Consider the following 19,918-nt stretch of genomic DNA (forward strand, 5'->3'; position numbering starts at 1 on the left):
TGTACACATAAGCATGCTCGAACACTCTTCAGACGGTTGGTACGCAAAAAGAAGCGGGAATACCTGAGCAAACTAGAAACAGAAATGTATTCCATGTTCTTGGGGCAGGACAGCAAGAGAGCATGGAAAAAGATGCACGTGAACCAGCCACCCCTACAAATTACTAGACCGGATGATTGGCATGGATATGCTTGCACACTCTATGATATTCCTGGCCAAGAGCCTATGCCACTCTCCTCAACCTCAAGACCAGCAAATTGCAGATTTTTCACAGAAAAAAAAGTGAGGAATGCCATATGGAAACTGAAAAATGGAAAAGCCCAAGACCATGAGGGTTTAGTGGCTGAACACTTCACGCATGCCTGTGATATTCTGGCACCAACGCTGGCTCACATCTTTAATAGGGCAGTTTGTGAAGGATTTCCAACCTGTTGGTCAGACCATATTATTGTGCCGCTCTTTAAGAGTGGAAACCCCACGCTACCTAGTAACTACCGAACTATCATGATTGGACACATGCTGGCCAAGATATATGGCTCTATCGTGGAGCAAGCATTGAGTGAATGGGCCGAGATGCATGGCCTGAGGTCAAAAGGCCGGGCTGGCTTCAGGAGGGGATATACAACTCTAGACCATATCTTTACGTTGAGGGCAATCATTGAAGAAGGCAAGGCATTCAAGAAAAAGATCTATTGCTGTTTTGTGGACTTTTGCAAGGCCTTTGACACAGTGCCACGTGCTAGACTCATGAGAAGAATGCAAAACATTGATCTGCTCGTAGAGATACAGTGGAGTATCTATGCCCTGTATGAGACAGTGACAAGCAGAGTACGAACACCTGAGGGCATCTCAGATACAGTCAATAGCACCATTGGGGTGAAACAAGGCTGTCCACTTTCACCGACACTTTTTGGGCTGTATATAGATGAAATTTCAGAATATGTGGATAGGACTGGTGGGGCCGGAGCCAGCCTAGCTGGAGTGCTAATACCATTACTGCTTTATGCCAATGATATTGTACTTATATCTGACTCACCTAAGGGACTAAATAGACACTTGGATGCATTATCAGCTTTTTGCAGAGATAGAGATCTTAAGGTGAACCTTGGGAAAACTAAAGTTATGGTATTTAACACTTCAGCTGCTTGGGTGACAAGAGCTGAGCACCAGTTTACTTTTGACGGAGAGCCAGTGGAGATGGTTAGGCAGTATGTTTATTTGGGGGTCACATTGAAGGGACCACAGTTCTCTTGGAGAGAGACATCAGAGGCTCGTTTGGCAAAAGCATATGCAGCCTTAGGTGCATTGGAGAGGCAATGTGCTCACATACAATTTCATGAGCCGTGCACCAAACTGTGGCTTTTTGACACCCTAGTTACACCCACACTCCTATATGGGGCAGCTATTTGGGGTCCGAGTCTCTTTCACACGAGGAGACAGCCTTTGGGAGACCACGATGGACCAGAGAAGGAATACTATGACGGATGGGAGCATATAGAAAGACCACTGGTCATGATGATCTCATGCATGATACGAGCGAAGAGCTCGACCCCACATGAGATTATCAGAGCTGAGTTGGAAGCATCACCCATGGTGGCTGAGGCCTTGGTCCAGGCAGTGACTTTCATACATAGACTATGGAAGCTCCCCCAAGATAGATACCCACGGCTAGCCCTGGCCTCTTCTAGACAACTAGCAACAGATGATGACAGACACTGTTGGTATGCTCAGATAAGTACATGGATGAGTCTACATGGGCTGCAGATTGACAGACTACCCCCCTTTGACTATAGCCCGGATTGCCCTACACTTGACCTAAGCCGATCAGAGCTAAACCATGTGATCAAAGCAGACATACTGAAGTTAGATACGGAGAAGACCTAGATCCCCGACCCCCCTCCCCCATGGCACGAGGATGGCACACTACTAGACCCACTTCCTTCAGGTATCTGAGGATGGTTTCATCACCCGACCCAATTACATGGACACACAGCTGCCTCATGGACTACGCACAGTTATTCGTCAGATCCGCACCTCATCCCACCACCTGAGGATTGAGACAGGCAGATGGGAGGGTATACAGACAGAAGAACGCATATGCCCACTATACGACAAAGAGCCAGAGACAGAGGAACACTACATCTGCCGATGCACTGTATATTATGACATACGAGGTAGATACCACTGTCTGTTTCGAGAGGGTTTTGGACCCCTGAGACGGCGGATCATGCAATTTGAGGATCAGAGATGCTTGGGATTTTTCCTCTTGGAGCTCCAAAGGCGCAGAGCAACAATTCTACGGAGTAGGAGGCCCCCACAGCTCGGCTCACATAGACAGAGAGCAATCACTGACTTTTTCATTGATACACGACAGAGTATGGCAGATACCACTACTACTGCCACATAGCCTACAAGAGAACATCATCATTGGACCTCATCTTCTGTAGGTGTCCCTTTGGATAGAGCAGTGGCACTTAGCCGGTCTAGGCGCCCACGTCCACCCGGACGAAGGCCTAGACATCCACACCACAGACAAATTAAAGCCATCATTGAGCGCCATAGGAGACAGATACCGAGACGCCTCAGCCATGCAGAGATACACCTCCCTAGAGAACAGACATATCATTAATGGAGAGTTTTCCTTACTCTACTCTCACTTTCAGATCACTGACATGTTTCCCTTTTATAGGACACTATTTCATTTCTTTTTCAGTCTTATAGGCATGTTTTTCATCTTTTTTCTCGTTCCAGATGAGAAACACACCATCATTGTATGTACTGCTTTGGTCTCATAGGCCACATTGGCCTTTTAGAGACGTTAATACTCTCTCTCTCTCTCTCTCTCTCTCTCTCTCTCTCTCTCTCTCTCTCTCTCTCTCTCTCTCTCTCTCTCTCTCTCTCCGCCATTGCCATTGCTAAACATTGAACCTTTACTACGTGTAGGCCACCACAAACTAGTATCAGAATTAAAGACCATCCCGATCGAGCTTCCGAAGCTTGTCCAAGCTATGACACAACAAGTCACAAGATTGTTCAACATTCAGGAGCAGGTTGCGGTCTGCGCGAAGGCAGACCACGACAGACACACGACAGGCGATTCAAGTGGCGCAAGCACACGCCAAGACGCAACAAGCAAGTTAGGCAACACAAGTGTCAAGCAGGCGCAAGCAAGCGGCATCGGTACAAGAGGCACAAAAGGAGCCGGCGATGCGGACAAGCGACATGTAGGCAAGAGACACACAAGTCACGTGCTGCCCAACCTACCAACAAGTCAATTTTTTTCTAACGATTTTTTTTCTTTTTCTTATCCTTTCCTTGGTGCTCTGCGGACTATTACACGTGTATAAGCATAGCTCTACAAATATCAAAGATTGGACACGCATCTACTCCCAAAATTTTGGGATTTTCACATTTGCATGAAGATTTTACTTGACTAAGTAAAATTTGTAGATTCTCGCACACTCTCGGGTCTCAGAAATTGGGGCTTCTCACGTACGTGCAGAAATTGCAATGAGTAGGTACAATTCTTGAAATTTTGACACATTGGACTCCGTACAATTTGGGGCTTTTGCAAAATTTGCAAAGTTTGGGTCAAATTTGGTCTTGGTATGTACTTGCAATGCAATTTCTATGCAAATTAAGCACATATGACCCCGGACAAATTTGGGGCTTTTGCAAACTTTGTGAAATTTTGGCAAAATTGGCTTGTACAATCCATTCAGGGAGTAATGTTTGATGTCATTTGAGCGCAGTTTGAGTAGAGAAATTTCGGGGTTTTTGACCATGGTAGTCAAATTTGTGCCTGTGGATGCATTTGCAATAAAATTTGCAGCTAAAATTTGGGGCTTTCTCATGAAATTGATGTATTAGCCCGTGATATGGCTGTAATTGCTTATGGTGTGCTGTAGCACACATTTCATATCTCTGAAAATTTATTTGCAGATCTGAAATTTCTGCAATTAGTTGAATTTTCATTGTTGGTTGGTACTTGCTTGGTACATTGGTCATTTGTGTGACAGTTGGACTCACATTTGTTGACTTTTGAGTCACTTTTGAGCTGCAAATCAGGGCTGCCAGCCGTGATAGCAACAATCTTTTGCACAATAAGAAGCTTGAGGATGCACACAACTTTGCTATATGGCAGAAGCTTGGTGCAGAAGAAACAGGTGAAGCCTCTAAAAACAAAGGGAAAAAAACAACAACCATGGATCCAAATGAGTGGGATGAGTTAGATGAGCTTGCACGCTCTACCATAGAGCTTTTAATATCAAACACTTTGCTCTTCAACATAGAGAAATTTGAAATCTGCTTATGATATGTGGCAACAACTTGAGTTATATGCTCAAAAAAGTACAGCCAGCAAGGTTTATTGGATTTAAAAAATGATGGACCTTTGTATCAAGGTACAACCATGTCTATACATTTGAATGAGTTAAACCCTATTTTCAGCCAGCCGATTGCTTTGGAATTTCACGCTGATGAGGAGTTCAAGGCAACCTTTTTGCTATGTACTTTGCCTAAAAGTTGGGACACTTTTAGGACAGCAATGAGCAACTTTAATGCTATGCTATTATATTCAGATGTGGAGAGCTATTTACTCGTGGAGGAGCTCAATAGGCAAAATATTTCAGCAAACAAGTCTTCCAATGCACTGCATACTAGAGGTAGATCCCAGCAAAAGAGCAACTCTGACAACAAAGCACGCAGCAAGTCTCGTGGTAAAAATGTGAAGTGCCATCATTGTGGCAAGAAAAGACAATTCAAGCAAGGTTGCTTTAAATGGAAGAAACAAAAGAGCAAAGGCAAAAACACTAATGATAACAAAGATGAGAAAAAGAACAGTCAACATGCAAAGAAGAGCAGTGTGAAGATAAAGAAAGTCAATGTAGTCAGTCACGAGAGTGACAATGGCAGTGATGTACTCTTTGCTTCTTCTTTTAGTGCACACTCATTGATTGCAAATTCTAATGATGACATGCACACCTGGATTCTTGATTCAGGTGCTTCATTCCATGTAACACCACACTGTGAGTGGCTCTCTGACTATAGTAGTGGTAGACATGGTGTTTTCCACTTGGGGGATAATTATGCATGTGACATTGCAGGGATTGACAGTGTGCAGTTGGCATTTCAGCCTAAATCAGTGTTCACTTTTCATAATGTGAGGCATATACCTCGGCTCAAGAAGAGCTTGATAAGCACAAGGCAGCTAGATGATGAAGGCTATCATACCACTTTTGGGAATAGCAAATGGAAGATATATAAGGGCTCTAGGATTGTTGCTAAAGGCTCTAAAAGTGATACTCTATATCCATTACATGTATCTAGCATGTGTGATCATGTTGTCGCCGTAACCAAGCAGCCAAGTGTGTGGCCAAGTATGTGTTTCTGGCATAGCCGGTTGGGGCACATGAGTCGAATGAAAGTGCTTTCTCGTTTGGGTTATTTGCCGTGTTTGAGATATATTGATTTTGACCATTGTGATCACTGTATTTTTGGCAAGCTGATTTTGACCATTGTGATCATTGTATTTTTTGCAAGCATCCTCAAACATCACATAAAAAGTCTCTTTCATTACAATCTTCACCCTTAGAATTGGTACATTCACATATATAGATGGCAGGGTTGTCTCTAGGGGAGAAGAAATATTTTATTGCTTTTGTTGATGATGCCACACGCAAAGTATGCGTTTATCCAATCCGTGGAAAAAACAAGGCTTTGTATAAGTTTAAAAATTTCCTAGCACTTTGCTGAAAATATAACCAACAAGACATTAAAGTAACTTCACTCTGACAATGGTGGGGAATATGTGTCTAAAGCCTTTCAAGCCTTTTGTGACAACAAAGGGATAAAAAGGGAGCTCATTGCCCCTTATAATCCGCCCCAAAATGGTATCACAGAGCTTATGAATAGGACTATTCAGAAGAAGGTCCATACAATGCTGTCTTATGTCGCATTATCTCATGGATTTTGAGCAAAGGCTGTTATAACAACTATATACTTGATAAATTAGTCACCAAACAAGTCTTTGGGGGAGAGAGTCCCTCAAGAAGAAGTGCGATCAAACAAGCCACCTTCGCATACACAATTAAGAGTGTTTGGCTGCGAGGCATTTGTGCACATACGCAAAGAACAATGTAGCAAATTAAAGCCAAAGTTTGTAAATGCATTTATCTAGGATATGGTGATGAGGGAGAAATGGGGCATAAGTTACAAGATCCCGAAACAAGGAAATTTGTATGCAACAATGATGTACTCTTCCAAGAAGATCGCATGCAAAGAATTGTGTTTCGAGAAGAAATGCCTATAGCACAGCAAAGAGTGCCCATTGTACAGCAGCAAATACATGCTGTAAATGACCCTATAAATACAAGAAATAATGTTGAAATTGATCACCAAGAAGTTACCCGTGATATATCCTTGTTTCAACAAGAAATTGTACCATTGGAACAATTGGAACAGGCACGATAGCATGCTGAACCTTTTGAACAACTAGTTGTTGATGCAAATTTGCAAGCTAAACATCTAGCAAACACTAATCATTAGGTCCATAGGTCGACCAAAAATACCAAACAGCCAAACCGGTTTATTCCTGGTGCAAATTATATTGCTGATTATGTCATGTTGACAGATAGTGGTGAACCATCATGCTTCAAGGAAGCAATGGATAAAGAGGACAGCAAGAAATGGCATAAAGCTATGCTATTAGAGATGGAATCTCTAAAGAAAAATGATACTTGGCATTTGGTGCATTTGCCTGAGGGACAAAAAATCCTACCATGAAAATGGGTTTATAAGATGAAGCTCACCTCTGGTTCCTCGCTAAAGTACAAAGCACGGCTTGTTGCCAAAGGAGGGAATTAATTTTTAAAACATGGTTAAGTAAATGTTGCACATGTGAGGTGTAACTAGGGTTAGAGTAAATTTACGAGCCCCGGACCCAAGGAAATCACGGAATGTCAAAGGAAAACATTACTACAAGTTATGCCGCACAAGTATTTGGTAGTATCTGGTACCAGTTATTGGCCTAGGTCATTCATTTGGCCATAAGTGTCAATTGGTGATACTAGAGAAGTGGCATTTAATGGTACCTGACGCTAGTCTGATGATCAAAGATGGCACAGAGACACTCGAGAATGGAAGTTGCCTAGCCAATTTAATTATTGGCTACTCAAATTGATTTTCAGGACACTAAAATAATTACTAAATTAATTTACAGTATTTAAGGACTGATAATTAATAATTAATTATGAATAATGTTGAAAAAACCATTTGGAAAGACTGCCACTTGTCAAAATTGCCCATGCAAGACTGAAAAACGTCTTTAGAGGCAGGAGAGCGACATTTTTAGTGTATTCAACCTACAAGAGAGAGGGAGAAGATGCTATTGGTGTGATTTGCAGTCTTTGGAAGACCTTCTGAGACGGCCAAGGGCAGGAGAAGACCAATCAATAGCAAGTAACAACATCTACAAACTGTTGAGATAGGGCAACAACAGTAAATGACTAGTTTTCTTTAGTTCTTTGCATCTGCAAGCTGTTGAGATAGGGCAACAACAGTAAATGACAGATTTTCTTTAGTCCTTTACAAGAAAAGTCTGAATTTTCTCTCTCCTCAGCATTCTCTCGCATCTCTCAACCTTTCTACAACCTTGCTCCGAAGATTACAGCATTCAGATCACCAGAGGCTGATGAATTTCAGATTTCTCTACTATAAACCCTAATCTGCGTAGAAATTAGGGTTTAACAGCAACCTCGAGAAGTGTGCCAAAAATTGGAAGCTCCAAGACTTGCATCCAACAGGGCTGAAGCTGCTTTTTAGTCAAATTCAAGTGGAGGGACCATCAAATCAATGAACTTGGGGCATTTTCCATCTCCATCAAAGCAAGTGAAGGCCAATTGGCTGCCCGAATCAAGGGGCAAATCAGATTGAATTGGATAGCAAGGGAAGTTGGAATACCGAAAGGGATTGGGAGAATCCCATTGTACATCAACTTCTTCTTCAATTAAGTTAAATAAATACCGAAAGGGCCACCAGTTTTAGGGCCAACAGGGTGTTCAATGTCCAAGATTATATGATTAAGTGTGCATTTCACTTTTGTGAATTTGTTAATTGCTGTAAATAGTGCTTAATCAGGTTATTTACCATCCTACCCGATGAAGGTAGGTCGTTACACATATCCTCACATGGAACCAAGTCTAATTTGGTTCACAAAGTAGTCATTTTGACTATAGGAGAAAAGATCTCATCAAAGTCAATCCGATGTGCTTATATGGGCTAAAACAAGCACCACGAGAATGGTATCATAAGTTTGATACATGTAATCTCAAGGATTTAAGAGAAGTCCAGTAACTACTTGTATACCAATAAGGCGGCAAATGGCAACCTTATTATACTAATTTTGTATGCAGACGACATGTTGATTGGTGGTAGGGATGATACATTAAAGTAGCACCTACATAGCAACTTTGATATAAAGGATCCTGGTAAAGCAAATCATATTCTTGGCATGGGTATACTCAGGAACAGATCGAAAGGTCTTCTTTATCAGTCACAACAGGAGTATGTATCCAAGATTTTGCAACATTTTAATACGGAGGAGAGAAAAGCGATTGGCGTACCATTGCCTCCATATGTGAAACTCAATGTAGAGGGCGGCCCTACATCTGATGATGAAAAGGCTAAAATGGCCAAGATCCCGTATGCTTTAGTTGTGGGTAGCAATGTATGCTATGGTTGTTACACGTCCTAACATAGTATTTGCGGTGGAGTAGTTAGCAAGTACATGGCACATCCTGGTAAAAAGCATTGGGAAGCAGTGAAAGGTATCATGAGATATTTTAAGGACACATAGGATTTGTGCATTTGCTTTGAAAAGTAGAAGGCATCTGTCTTTGGCTTCACGAATGCAGACTATACTGGTCATATTGACTGCAGCACGAAGTCTACTTCAGGGTAGGTATTCACCTTCATAGGGGAAGCAATTTCTTGGATCTCCAGGCTGCAGAAGTGTGTTGCATTGTCTACTATATAGGCAGAGTATGTGGCTGCCACTGAGGCATACAAGGAGGCTTTATGGCTTTCACGTTTCGTGGGAGAGCTTGGCATTATTGAGACACCTCTCCTCCATTGTGATAGTTGGAGTGCTATCATGTTAGCAGGAAATCCCAACTTTCATGCAAAGACAAAGCACATGCAGGTGAAGTATCACTTTATCAAGGATGTACTTGACAGCAAAAGCATTGAGCTTGTTAAGGTACATACAGATGATAATCCTATAGATCTTCTCATGAAGGGGCTTCAAGCAGAGCAATTTGCTCATTGCCGACAGATTATGGAAGTTGGATAGCATATGTATTTTGGTTTTGGAAGAGCAAGCCATAAGTATCAAAAAGGAGTAGGGGTGAAAAATGATCAAATCTAAGGTGCAAATTTTGATTTCAAAGTCTTTTTTCGTGTCCCTATGTTACCGGCCCTATGTTACCGGAATGAGAAATGGACTTAATAATTTAAATAAAATAAACTCTAATTTTGGTAACTCTAGATCATGCACTACCTATGTACAATTTGGCCATGAAGCTACATATTGCAGAGCGTCATGTAAGATCCCTACCCCTAACCTTGCCCACTCATAGTTTAACCGTGGCTCAAATTATGCTAGGCAATCTCCGCTTGCCCCACAATTGGTACTATTGGCCCCCCCAATAGCCGTATAATAAGCTCAAATTAATCCCTTTAAAATACTTGGACCTCTAGTGCCAATTGTCATGCACCCTCCCAGTGTATGTCCCTATCCACTTCATTGAAGAACTAGTGGAAGTCCAAGAATATATGAATTATTTTGCACCAACACTGAAGGATTTGGCATAGGACATGCAGTGGATGAGTGTATAGCCTATGTGGTACAAGGACAAGGCAAAAGAAACAAGACACAACGTGAAACTTTCATTATGTTAAAAATTCACACCTTAGAATTGAGTTACATTGAAAGATTCACCCGGTGAGCAGCTCACTTAAGGCACTTAAGTTATTAAGCAAACCTTGAGCTAAAGTTTCATCCAATGAGCAACTCTCATTTAATTAGCCCTTGATCAAAAACATGATCTTATCAAGGAGCAACTAGTTATTCCTGATCAAAAACGTAATCTCATCAAGGAGTAGCTGGTTGATGATTAATGATCGCGTCATTAATTAGCCCTTAATCAAAAACGTGATCTGATCAAGGAGCAACTAGTTTTTCTTTTGAAAACTTGATCTTGGCTATTTGGGGTTCTCTTCCTCTCTTCTTCTCTCGCTTTTGGAGCAATCCCAATTCGGAGATTGTAGTGTTGAGAAACCAAGTCATACAATACATTTCTTCTCCTTCATTCCTATTTTGGTTTCCATTTACAGCCCCAAAAAAGCTTTCTAGGTATCACCCAAGAGACTTCAACAGGCGCCACTCGAGAGAGTTGGGACACCACTCGAGGCAATCTATGCCTATAAATATAGCACTAACTTCCCTCATTATACACCCACTTCATTAGTCATTCTAACACTCTGCCACTCTCTCCCATATTCTCTTCTCCTCTCTCCATCCCCTCAATTGCTGTCCACACCCCTCAACAGGACATTACAGTTCATGGTCGGCTTCCATCTCCACCTAGCCCCACTTCAAGGCTCTGTTTGTGGTCTAGGAGGCTCTTCTTCATCATAAGTCTGTCCCTCTCCACCTTGCATCAACTACATGGCTGTGTTTGCAGTCTGGGAGGACTTCTCTCTATTTGACAATAGTCTCTTCCTACCTAGTGTCAGTACACACACTACATTTTGCAGTCTAGTGGCTCCTTCACCTAGCAACCTTCATCTCCATCAAACGCTAGCATCTAGGCTGTGTTTTCCTGTTGAAACACCTTCCTAGTATCGGCATCGACTCTGGCAGGCGCGTGCTATGCCAAATGACTGTGTTTTGCAGCTCTTGCTCCATCTAGGGTTGGATTTCTTCATCTAGCAAGCTGTCTTGTCCTTCTTCCCTTCCAAAGTATGCATCAGCTCTGCTATGGTGATCTTCTTCCTCAATTACGATGGCCTCAGAGGACTGCAATTCACTCCCTCACCAACTATCCTTCATCTTCAGCACTACCTTCTACACCCTACTACCCCAAGGACCGTGTTTCGCTCCCTCTACAATGCAAATTCCCTTCAAGTGTTGCCCCTTGATCATACACGATAGAGCAGTCATCTTAATTGCTTCAGCTCTATTGTATCAACTTGATTCACTTAGCATGATTCAATGATTCATCATTCATCTTCTTCTCCTTCTATGTGGACAATTAATGCTAAGGCCTCATTCCATGAATTGGATCGGTCTAGGACAAAAATTCCTATGAATTCCTCATTGATTGCAATGTCACAATAGTGAGAGACCATGGATGCATTTCTCAATGTCATGTTGGTCAACATTGCACTGATTGCAGCTTTGTATGCTTAAAGACACACTAGTTTGAGTGCGTAATTGAGACAGATTCAAAGCTTGTAAGTTGGTGAGAGAAACTAAGGATATAGTAGTTGGAGCAAATCTAGTCCATTGAAGAACTAGGCATGCGAAGAATCACCGGCAAAAAAAGGCTGGTCTGTGACAGCCACGTTGATCACATGGGTGAGTCACAAGTAGTTCGTGTAAAGGCTCATCTTTAATATTAAAGAAATACCATAAGGGGCGTTCGGCACTCACTTTGAGGGCCTATTTGGTGTCATCTATTGTGCAAGAATGCTCTATCTTTTAGGTTCTTTGTGTCATTTATTTTTTTTCCTGAATTGAATAGTGTGTGCGCTATAAGTTTATGTTTACTTCCCTATAGATCAAATCTATAGGCTGGTTTCACTGTACAAGACTATTCCCTACAAGGGGACTCTATGTTTATGAGGTTTCTCTATGCTTATTGATCTTGTTCCTTTGCATACACATTGCATCATTTTGACATCATGGTCATATTGTCTGGCAATCATCTCCATAAACTTCCATGTGTGGTGTAGCTATCAAAGTTTCAAGTTTGCAAATAAGTAACAAAACAAAATAGCTTCAGCATCAGCCATAAGATCTCAATATACATCAAATTGTGTGTTTAGGTCCATCCATGTTTAGCAACTCATATGTGAGCATTACAGCCCATATAAATCAACCTGTTTTAATATGGGTGCACGTCTTCAAGTAAGGTAATTGACTTCTGCACAAGGGTAGGGTAGACACAACCAACACAAACAACATCCAAAAGCTATCTTATGCACAAGTTCCAAACCAAGCCTGAAATCTAATTATAGTCAGACTCTCCAAGTCCAAACTGCTAAAGACCATTGTGGCAGCTAACCCACCCAACATTGTGGCAAGAAAGACATGTTCTTGATATTAAATTTATTTCAGTACCCATAGTCCACACGCAAGTGGGAACTCCCATGCTTTTCAAGAGAGAGAAACTAGAGCATCAAAAGAGCTAGAATTCTTACATCCTTAGACAGCAATCGAGGATGGGCACCCATAGGCCACTTACCATGGTTTATTTTGTGACTAGGTGTGAACATGCCTAAAGGCTATGGTGATTAAGAGTCTAAAGGTTCAATTGTGCAACTAATGTGATCACCACACAGACTCTAAGCTCATATGCAATCTTGTCCACATATCAAGATGGCGCAGGCCGGTGGTATGAGATGGCATGGCTTGTTATAGGAGAACCTAGCTCAGTGATTGATAAATGAGCTTGATGTCACTCCCTCTACATTTCTTTGGTCACTAAAATCAATTGACACTCCATAAGGTCCCTAGCTCATCCAATAGGGCACCTTCAACAATGGTTCTTTGCATGGAACCAACTCAATGGTAGTCTTCCAAGTGTGATGGAGGAAACTCAATAAGAAATCATCTAAGGAAAGAGTCAAACTCCGTGAGCATGTTGACATGCCCACTCCACTAACAACACCGTGAAGACTATTCGTGTTACTCATGCACATGAACCGAGTTCACTCGGAATAAGCACCAGTTGTTGAGCAATGAGCCCATACATGCATATGGTGAAATGTGTTCACTACAAAACCTATACCACCTTCCACTCCTTGTCTATCAACATAAGTGATAGTATGGTTGTGTATATTTGAAATGCAACAAGTGCAAAAGAGACGTGGAACATCTTAGCAAAAATGCTTGAGAGTAAAAGCATCATTGGAGTGATGCATTTGAAGTCTAAGCTAAATGAAACAACTAAAAACGTAAATGAAAGTATGCACGATTACTTGTTGAAGATTAAAGACATTGAGGTTAAACTAGCTACATTGGGTGAGAACATCAAAGAGGAAGAGAGCTCACAAGTCATTTTCAAGGGTGTGAAGAAAGACTATGCACTCACTTCCATTGCTATGAGGGAAAAATTTCCTTCACTTGAAGACCTCAAAGCCCTTCTTATTCAAGAAGAACAAAGGTTCAAGGAAGACACACCCATCTCCAACAAACAAGAATCAACCCTTGCAATGGTCAAAGGAGGAAAAGAAACCACAAGAGGAAGATATGGAAGATGGAAGAGGAACCCACTTCAGCAATAACTCAACATTTCAAAATCAAGAAGAATATTCAGCAAATCAGTATACATCAACCACCAACTACCAAACACACACCTAAAGGCTAAGATACTCCTATCTCCACAACTATCTCCCACCTTGGAAGTCTTCTTATCATTTGTCTAGTTGTCTCTATTTTTTGAGATACACCTAATCTTCTTGCAGCAACACCCTTCATGGCCGGGACAATTCCCCCAAGCAACCACCTTCTAGGAAAAATGTCCTCCTCTAGACTCACCCCCAACCTTGCATTCTTCTCATGGCCATGGACCTACTCACCTCTTCTATCTAGACACTTGCCAATTTCATTGCCTACTCTAACGAAGATAGTATCTTTGACTCCACAGCTGTCAATATGGCTATCCACAAAATGTTGACAAACTATCACCTCTATGCCAACAAGTAGAAATTTGGTAAGTACAAACAATTTCATACTGCTTTTGGCACAAGGGTTGAAGTTAGTAGCCACTTCTCTAACCCAAGTTTAGAGCAGCTTTCCATCATGAATGGCAATGCCACCTTGGAATTGGGAGCTTGTTGGCCCTTCTATGACACAATGATGTTGAGTCCCACCATTCGCACTCCAAAACTTACTAGTGCATAAAAGAATGGCCAGCATTGCCTTGCCCCCAACAAATTGCAAGCATAAGGAAATTAATGATCCAACAGATTCTGGGTAACAAAGAAATATTGTGGCACTCATATTCCTCACACTAATAGCCACACCCATTATAAGTTCCCCACTAGAAGCTAGGCCTGCCTATGGCAAGGAATGAGGAACAAAAACTGGTGATAAGTAAGCATACATGATACATAAGGACAGATAAGGGAGAACTCATGACCCCCCTTAGGTCATCCAAGTTGGCTACCAAGGCAAAACTGGCTTCTCAAACCAACTTGAGAGCTGAACTCTGTGCCCCAAGCATGCTTGGTGACCTTGAAATCAAGCCACCATCATTGCAAGGAAGACCTAAATCTCTAGGTGCTCTCCATGGTCCACTCTCCGTTCCCAACATGGTATGGTACCAATGAACTCTCCCTCTAATGCTAGGAGATTGTCAACCATGCCAAAAAGTCATTTGACTTTGAAAAGCTGGCACCTTCATGCAGGTTGTCTCAATCTATATCATAATATCGACAAAAGAAAGCCGTCATGGTGCCATTGCCACTACTCTGTATACCTTAGAAGATAGCAAGATTTTGGTGTCCAGCCATCTTTGCCTCTTAACTCCACCATCACAAGTTTTGTTTTTGGGTGCCTACCATTTAAATGCACATACCAGAGAAGATAAGAAGGAATAAAGGCAGGAAAGCGCCTCCAGCTCTGTCTTATAGCTGTAAAAAGATGAAGTAGGTGGATTCAAGATACAAGAGAGAGAATATCTACAAATCTTGACAGTTTCGCTGCACTAGCACAAGGCTGGAGGACCTTCTGCTCTGCTGTTCTCACCAAAACAGCACCTTGGGACACCTCCATTCTTTGCCAAGACACCAGCCACCTGCCACACATAGGATGCAGTCCACATGCTTTCAAATCGCCAAGGAGAGAGGAAGAGTTCACATCTGTGTGGCTGCTCCAAATGGGTAAGGGGGACTTGTATACAATCCTAGTGTGGCCGACTGACCTGCTGCCCACTGACCAGCAGGTCCACCCGACATACTGCTGCCATGTGCTTGCTGGTGACCTTGTTTACCTACCAGACATTTCCAGTGCTGCAGCTGGCTCCCGTAGGTAATGATAGTTGTATGCTGTTGCCAGGCATATGCACAACTTACACAAGGCTGATAGAAGACAAGGATTGCATTTTCACCACTAAACCACAGGGCAATTACAACCCATCAACAACTCTTTAAACTGAAACATGGACTATGTGCAAAGCCCTCAGTGTCCTCTAACAGAAACGCACAGCTTGTGAGTTTCTAGAAAAGAATGATTGGCAGCCAAGAGTCCTCCAATGAGGAGTCATCCCCCTTGCCTCACTATAATCTACAGAATGCGTAGGTCCCTAACCCACACTCTGTTAATAAACTGCTTGCCTTGGTCAGCAGAAGCCCTGTCCCACTAACTGATCTGGGATTACCGACTCCCAGGCATAGCACATTATACTAAGCCACTTCCCTGTCGGCACCAGACATCTTGAATTGGGAGTTGCTCTGAATAAATAGGACCTTGTCTTTTGCAGACTATAGACCACAACCTTCAGACTTTTGCATCTTCTTTCTCAAACAATCCACATCAGAACGACAAAAAGATTTGAAACTGGATTGAGATCAAAATTATGTAGATACACTGTACGACAAGTACTATTACACATGTCTTTCAGTTACGTGGAGGCCTATTGTCTCTAGCTTGGGAAAAATGGTTCTCTCCTTCAGAAGCGCCAACAAAGTAGATGTTGGAACTTAAATGTCCAAAATTTGAGCACTCATGCAGGGCATGATGCTCATTCTCCACTTCTGAGTGCCTGAAGCACTTATCAAAATCCAGAAACTATGTTCTAATCACAGTTAGACTTCATGGTCATTTTGGATCTAATGGCACGGTCACTTTGACCGCAGCATTTCAATCCTGCTGAGCAGTTGGAAGCACTAGGCATTCAGATCCAAACCAAGCGCCCATGTCTGTGCTCCAGATTGAAAGGGCCAGACTTATGTTACCGGATTGCTCAATTAATCTCTGTAAACATAATTATGAGTGAGCGGAAACGGGAAGTAAGGAGAAGAATTTGGTTTGAAATGAATTCACGATCAGAAAAGGCGTGCAATGCTTCAAAACAAAGAAAAGACTCTCTTTTAACGGGAGACACAACCTCCCAAACAAAAGAAATTTTAATGCAAAAAAAGGCTTGAGTGAAGATCAGTAAATGCGATGGCACCGACACATTGGGCGCTCAACTATGGATTACAGAAAAATGTATGAAGAAAAGGAGGCTATGTGATTGGGCAATGCAGAGCCGGAGGACTAACATGAAAGAGAAAAACGGATCAAATTCAGCATGTTGGGTGGAGACAAACGGTATGAAGAAACAAAGAAGGGCTAGAGGATAGAAGACTAACACAATGCAGCAGAAAAATATTAATTTCAGCTCGTGATTTGGGGGAAGAGATATGGAGGTATTAGATCTTACCGTGGGATTGCGGGGCGACAGGCCGTTGGGAGGGGAGCGAAGATGAGACATGGCAGGATCACGGATGGCTGCCGCAGGAGAAGCTGCGCGAGCTGCAAGGGGGGTGGACGAGGGCCGAATGAAGGGGAGGGAGGAGGGGGAGGATGAAGAAGGAGGGGAGATGGCGATGCAGAAGGAGGTGAAGATGGGGGTGCGGCTGCCAGATGATTGGTAATTGCGGGATGTCGTGGTGCTGCTGCTGATGAAGCTGCGAGGTCGAGGCGAGATGAATGAGGCTCATGATATGAATTGGGGGGCGAGGGGGGAGGTCTTCTTCGTCTTCCTTCCTAATCCTTTCTTCGCTTGCGGAAGGCGAAGGGGTGCGTGTGTGTGAGCGCGCGCGTGTGCGTTTGACGGAGGAGGGAGGAGGGAGAAGCAGTGGAGGTAGAGTGCGAGGGGGGTGGTAATGGTAGTCTATTAGTGACACTACGCAAGAGAGAGAATGTGAGAGACAGAGAGAGAGAGAGAGGCTTCAGCCTTCTTTGCATTCTTCGCACACGGCTGGTGCACGAACTCCACTGAGATGATGATGGACCCCGTCCATCATGTGCCACACACCGCTTTTCTTCACCCTTTTGCCTTTGTCTTTTGGCCTGTTGGCAAAACATTCCAGAATCCACATTCACCGTCAACTAACCATCGCCCCCCTTATTTCCCTAAGCGCACACATGTCTCTTCTTCTCTTCCCCACCTGCCCATACCACCTCCCCCAACAAGAACCCACTCTTTGCAATCAGGGTTTATCCCCCTGCAAAAGCACTCTTTGATACCCGGGTTTATGGCCCCCCGCAAACGCACACTGTTTGAAACCAAGGTTTAAACTAAGGATGGTTACACACAGCCTCGGACGGCTAGGTTATGAGCAAGTTGCCCATTGCTTTGGTTACACACTAAACTGCGCCCAAGAGTAACACCAAAAGAGGCTTAGCCCATTGGTAATAAGATCGATGTGTGTGGGGATTGGTGGGGTTTCAATTCTTGTCAATCGCGTGGTTCCCTTTTCGAATAAATGTGTTGTCTTCTTGTGCATTGGGCACGCCCGAATTTCAGGATGGGGGAGATCCCCCTAAAGTGTCCGCTAACCGTGAAAATCGGATCCAATGATCTGTTGATACGTACTGCGACGGACGTCTCTTTTTCCACCTCTTGTCCGATGTGTAACCGGCCTAAGAAGCCTCGATTCCTTCTTGTTACTTGAACCAAGGTTTAAATTAATTAAGGGACCTTGTTACTCCTTGAGCATCAATAAATGGATGAATTTTTCTCTTCTTCTAGTAAGAACCCCATCCCACCTAGCACCTCCCCTTGCAAAAAGCATTGTTTGAAACCAAGGTTCAAATTAAGGGATTAAGGGACCCCCACTACTTCTCAAGCCTAAATATCTCAATGAAATATTTGTCTCCTTCTGGTAGGAAACCCATCCCACCTAACACCTCCCCCCAACAAAAAGCACTATTTGAAACCAAGGTTCAAATCACTACTTCTTGAACCTAAATATGTGGACGAATTTTTGCCTTCTTCTTGTAAGAACCCCATCCCACCAAGCACCTTCCCCAACAAAAAGTAATGTTTGAAACCAAGGTTCAAATTAAGGAACCCCCACTACCTCTCGAGCTAAACATGTGGACGAATTTTTCTCTTCTTCTGGTAAGAACCCCATCCCACCTAGCATGTCTCCCAACAAAAAGCACTGTTTGCCCAACCAAGGTTTCAATTAAGGGAGACCCACTACTTCTCGAGTTTAAACAAGTGGATGAATTTTTCTCTTCTTCTAGTAAGAACCCCACCCCATCTAGCACTCCCCCAGCGAAAAAGCATTGTTTGAAACCAAGGTTCAAGTTAAGGGACCCCCATTACTTCTTGAACATAAATAGATGGACAAAAAAAATTTGTTGCTAAAAGATGAAGAGATTAGAAATGGGGCAAAATGTTGTTGATTTTTGGGGTATTTTCTAGCCAAAATATCCAACTCATAGTATGTACAGGCTAGCTTTTGACTATTTAAGCCTTAAAATTTTAGCCTCATCACCTCAAAAAACTCCAAAGTAACAACCATTGGACTAGAATTTCTAGGGGCTAGCTTTTGACTATTTAAGTCTTACAAAATTAGCCTAGTCACCTGAAAAAACTCCTAAGAAATAACCATTGGGCTAGAATTTCATCCCTAATTTTTACTATGCTTGAAATGTAGGAAGCTTCCAACTCAACCCAATATGATCAATATGAAGGTCTTTGTCACTACTCACAAAAAATGACATTCTGGCTAAATTTCTATAGTATCACAATGCTCCCAATGATACACAACCTCAAGAAGGGCTTCACTAAACTCCAATCTCCACGATATTTTTTGCAAGCTGTTCTCTATATTTTGGAATTCATATTTCCCAAAATTTCAATCTTTTTCAAGCTTAGCATTAGCTTAGTACCAAACCTCAACTTTCTTGTGAGACTCTTACCTTTCTTTGTCATAGTATGCAAAGTACTTAGTGACACAAGCCCCTAAGACAAAGATGAGAGGCTAATATCATAGAACCAAAATAGGTAGCTCCTTAGGAAGGTCAACCCTTCCAAGATAAAGGCAATGAAAGCAACACCAACTTCCAAGTGCCCTGTTTGAGATTAAGGTTATGCATAAAGAGGACTATCCTATTTCGATACAAATAGTACTTGAAGTCAATGATGCATTTTCCTTGGCTTGAAGGTTATATACCAACAAAGACATTATAGCTACTCTAATCCATACACACCTCCCTTGGCTACCTTCTAACCCAAGCTTAACAATAGAGCTATTCTTAATCCTTGCACATTCTTCCCACCTCTCTTCCAAAATTCATAACTAGACAAGGTCAAGTTCTCCCTTGTACTTCTCTTATGGAGAGTTATGTACACCTTACTATGCTCACAAAACACCTTAAATATGGCTCATGGAACTTCGCTTCTATCTAGCTACATCAACTTTACAGTACTCCAATAGTAAGTCTTCCTTTTTTGAACACCATTATCTCCCATATGACATGGACATGTAGAAACATACTGAGTTGTACACATATAAAGGTCACACCTTTTTACTAGAAATTGAGTGAGAGCTCCATACCTCAACATGGTAATATATACAAATTTGTATCGAGGGATATTTACGAAATATTTCCATGAAATGTTGAGTATGC

The 19,918-nt window shown here is 42.4% G+C and overlaps 1 protein-coding gene across 1 annotated transcript in view; it reads right to left on the reverse strand.

The window, feature by feature from the left end:
- Positions 1-17,246, reverse strand: part of LOC148041001 (GTPase Der (DUF707)) — a 44,542-nt gene extending 27,296 nt beyond the window's left edge. Inside the window, exon 1 of the mRNA XM_087675508.1 lies at positions 16,713-17,246. Within this exon, the coding sequence (XP_087531634.1) occupies positions 16,713-16,763 (51 nt within the window). The 5' untranslated portion in view covers positions 16,764-17,246. The remainder of the gene's footprint in view (positions 1-16,712) is intronic.
- Between the last annotated feature and the right edge of the window lie 2,672 nt (positions 17,247-19,918).

Source organism: Lygodium microphyllum, chromosome 1, assembly GCF_053477565.2.
Source record: "Lygodium microphyllum isolate KBCC chromosome 1, Lygodium_microphyllum_v1.1.10, whole genome shotgun sequence".
Classification (NCBI taxonomy): Eukaryota; Viridiplantae; Streptophyta; class Polypodiopsida; order Schizaeales; family Lygodiaceae; genus Lygodium; species Lygodium microphyllum.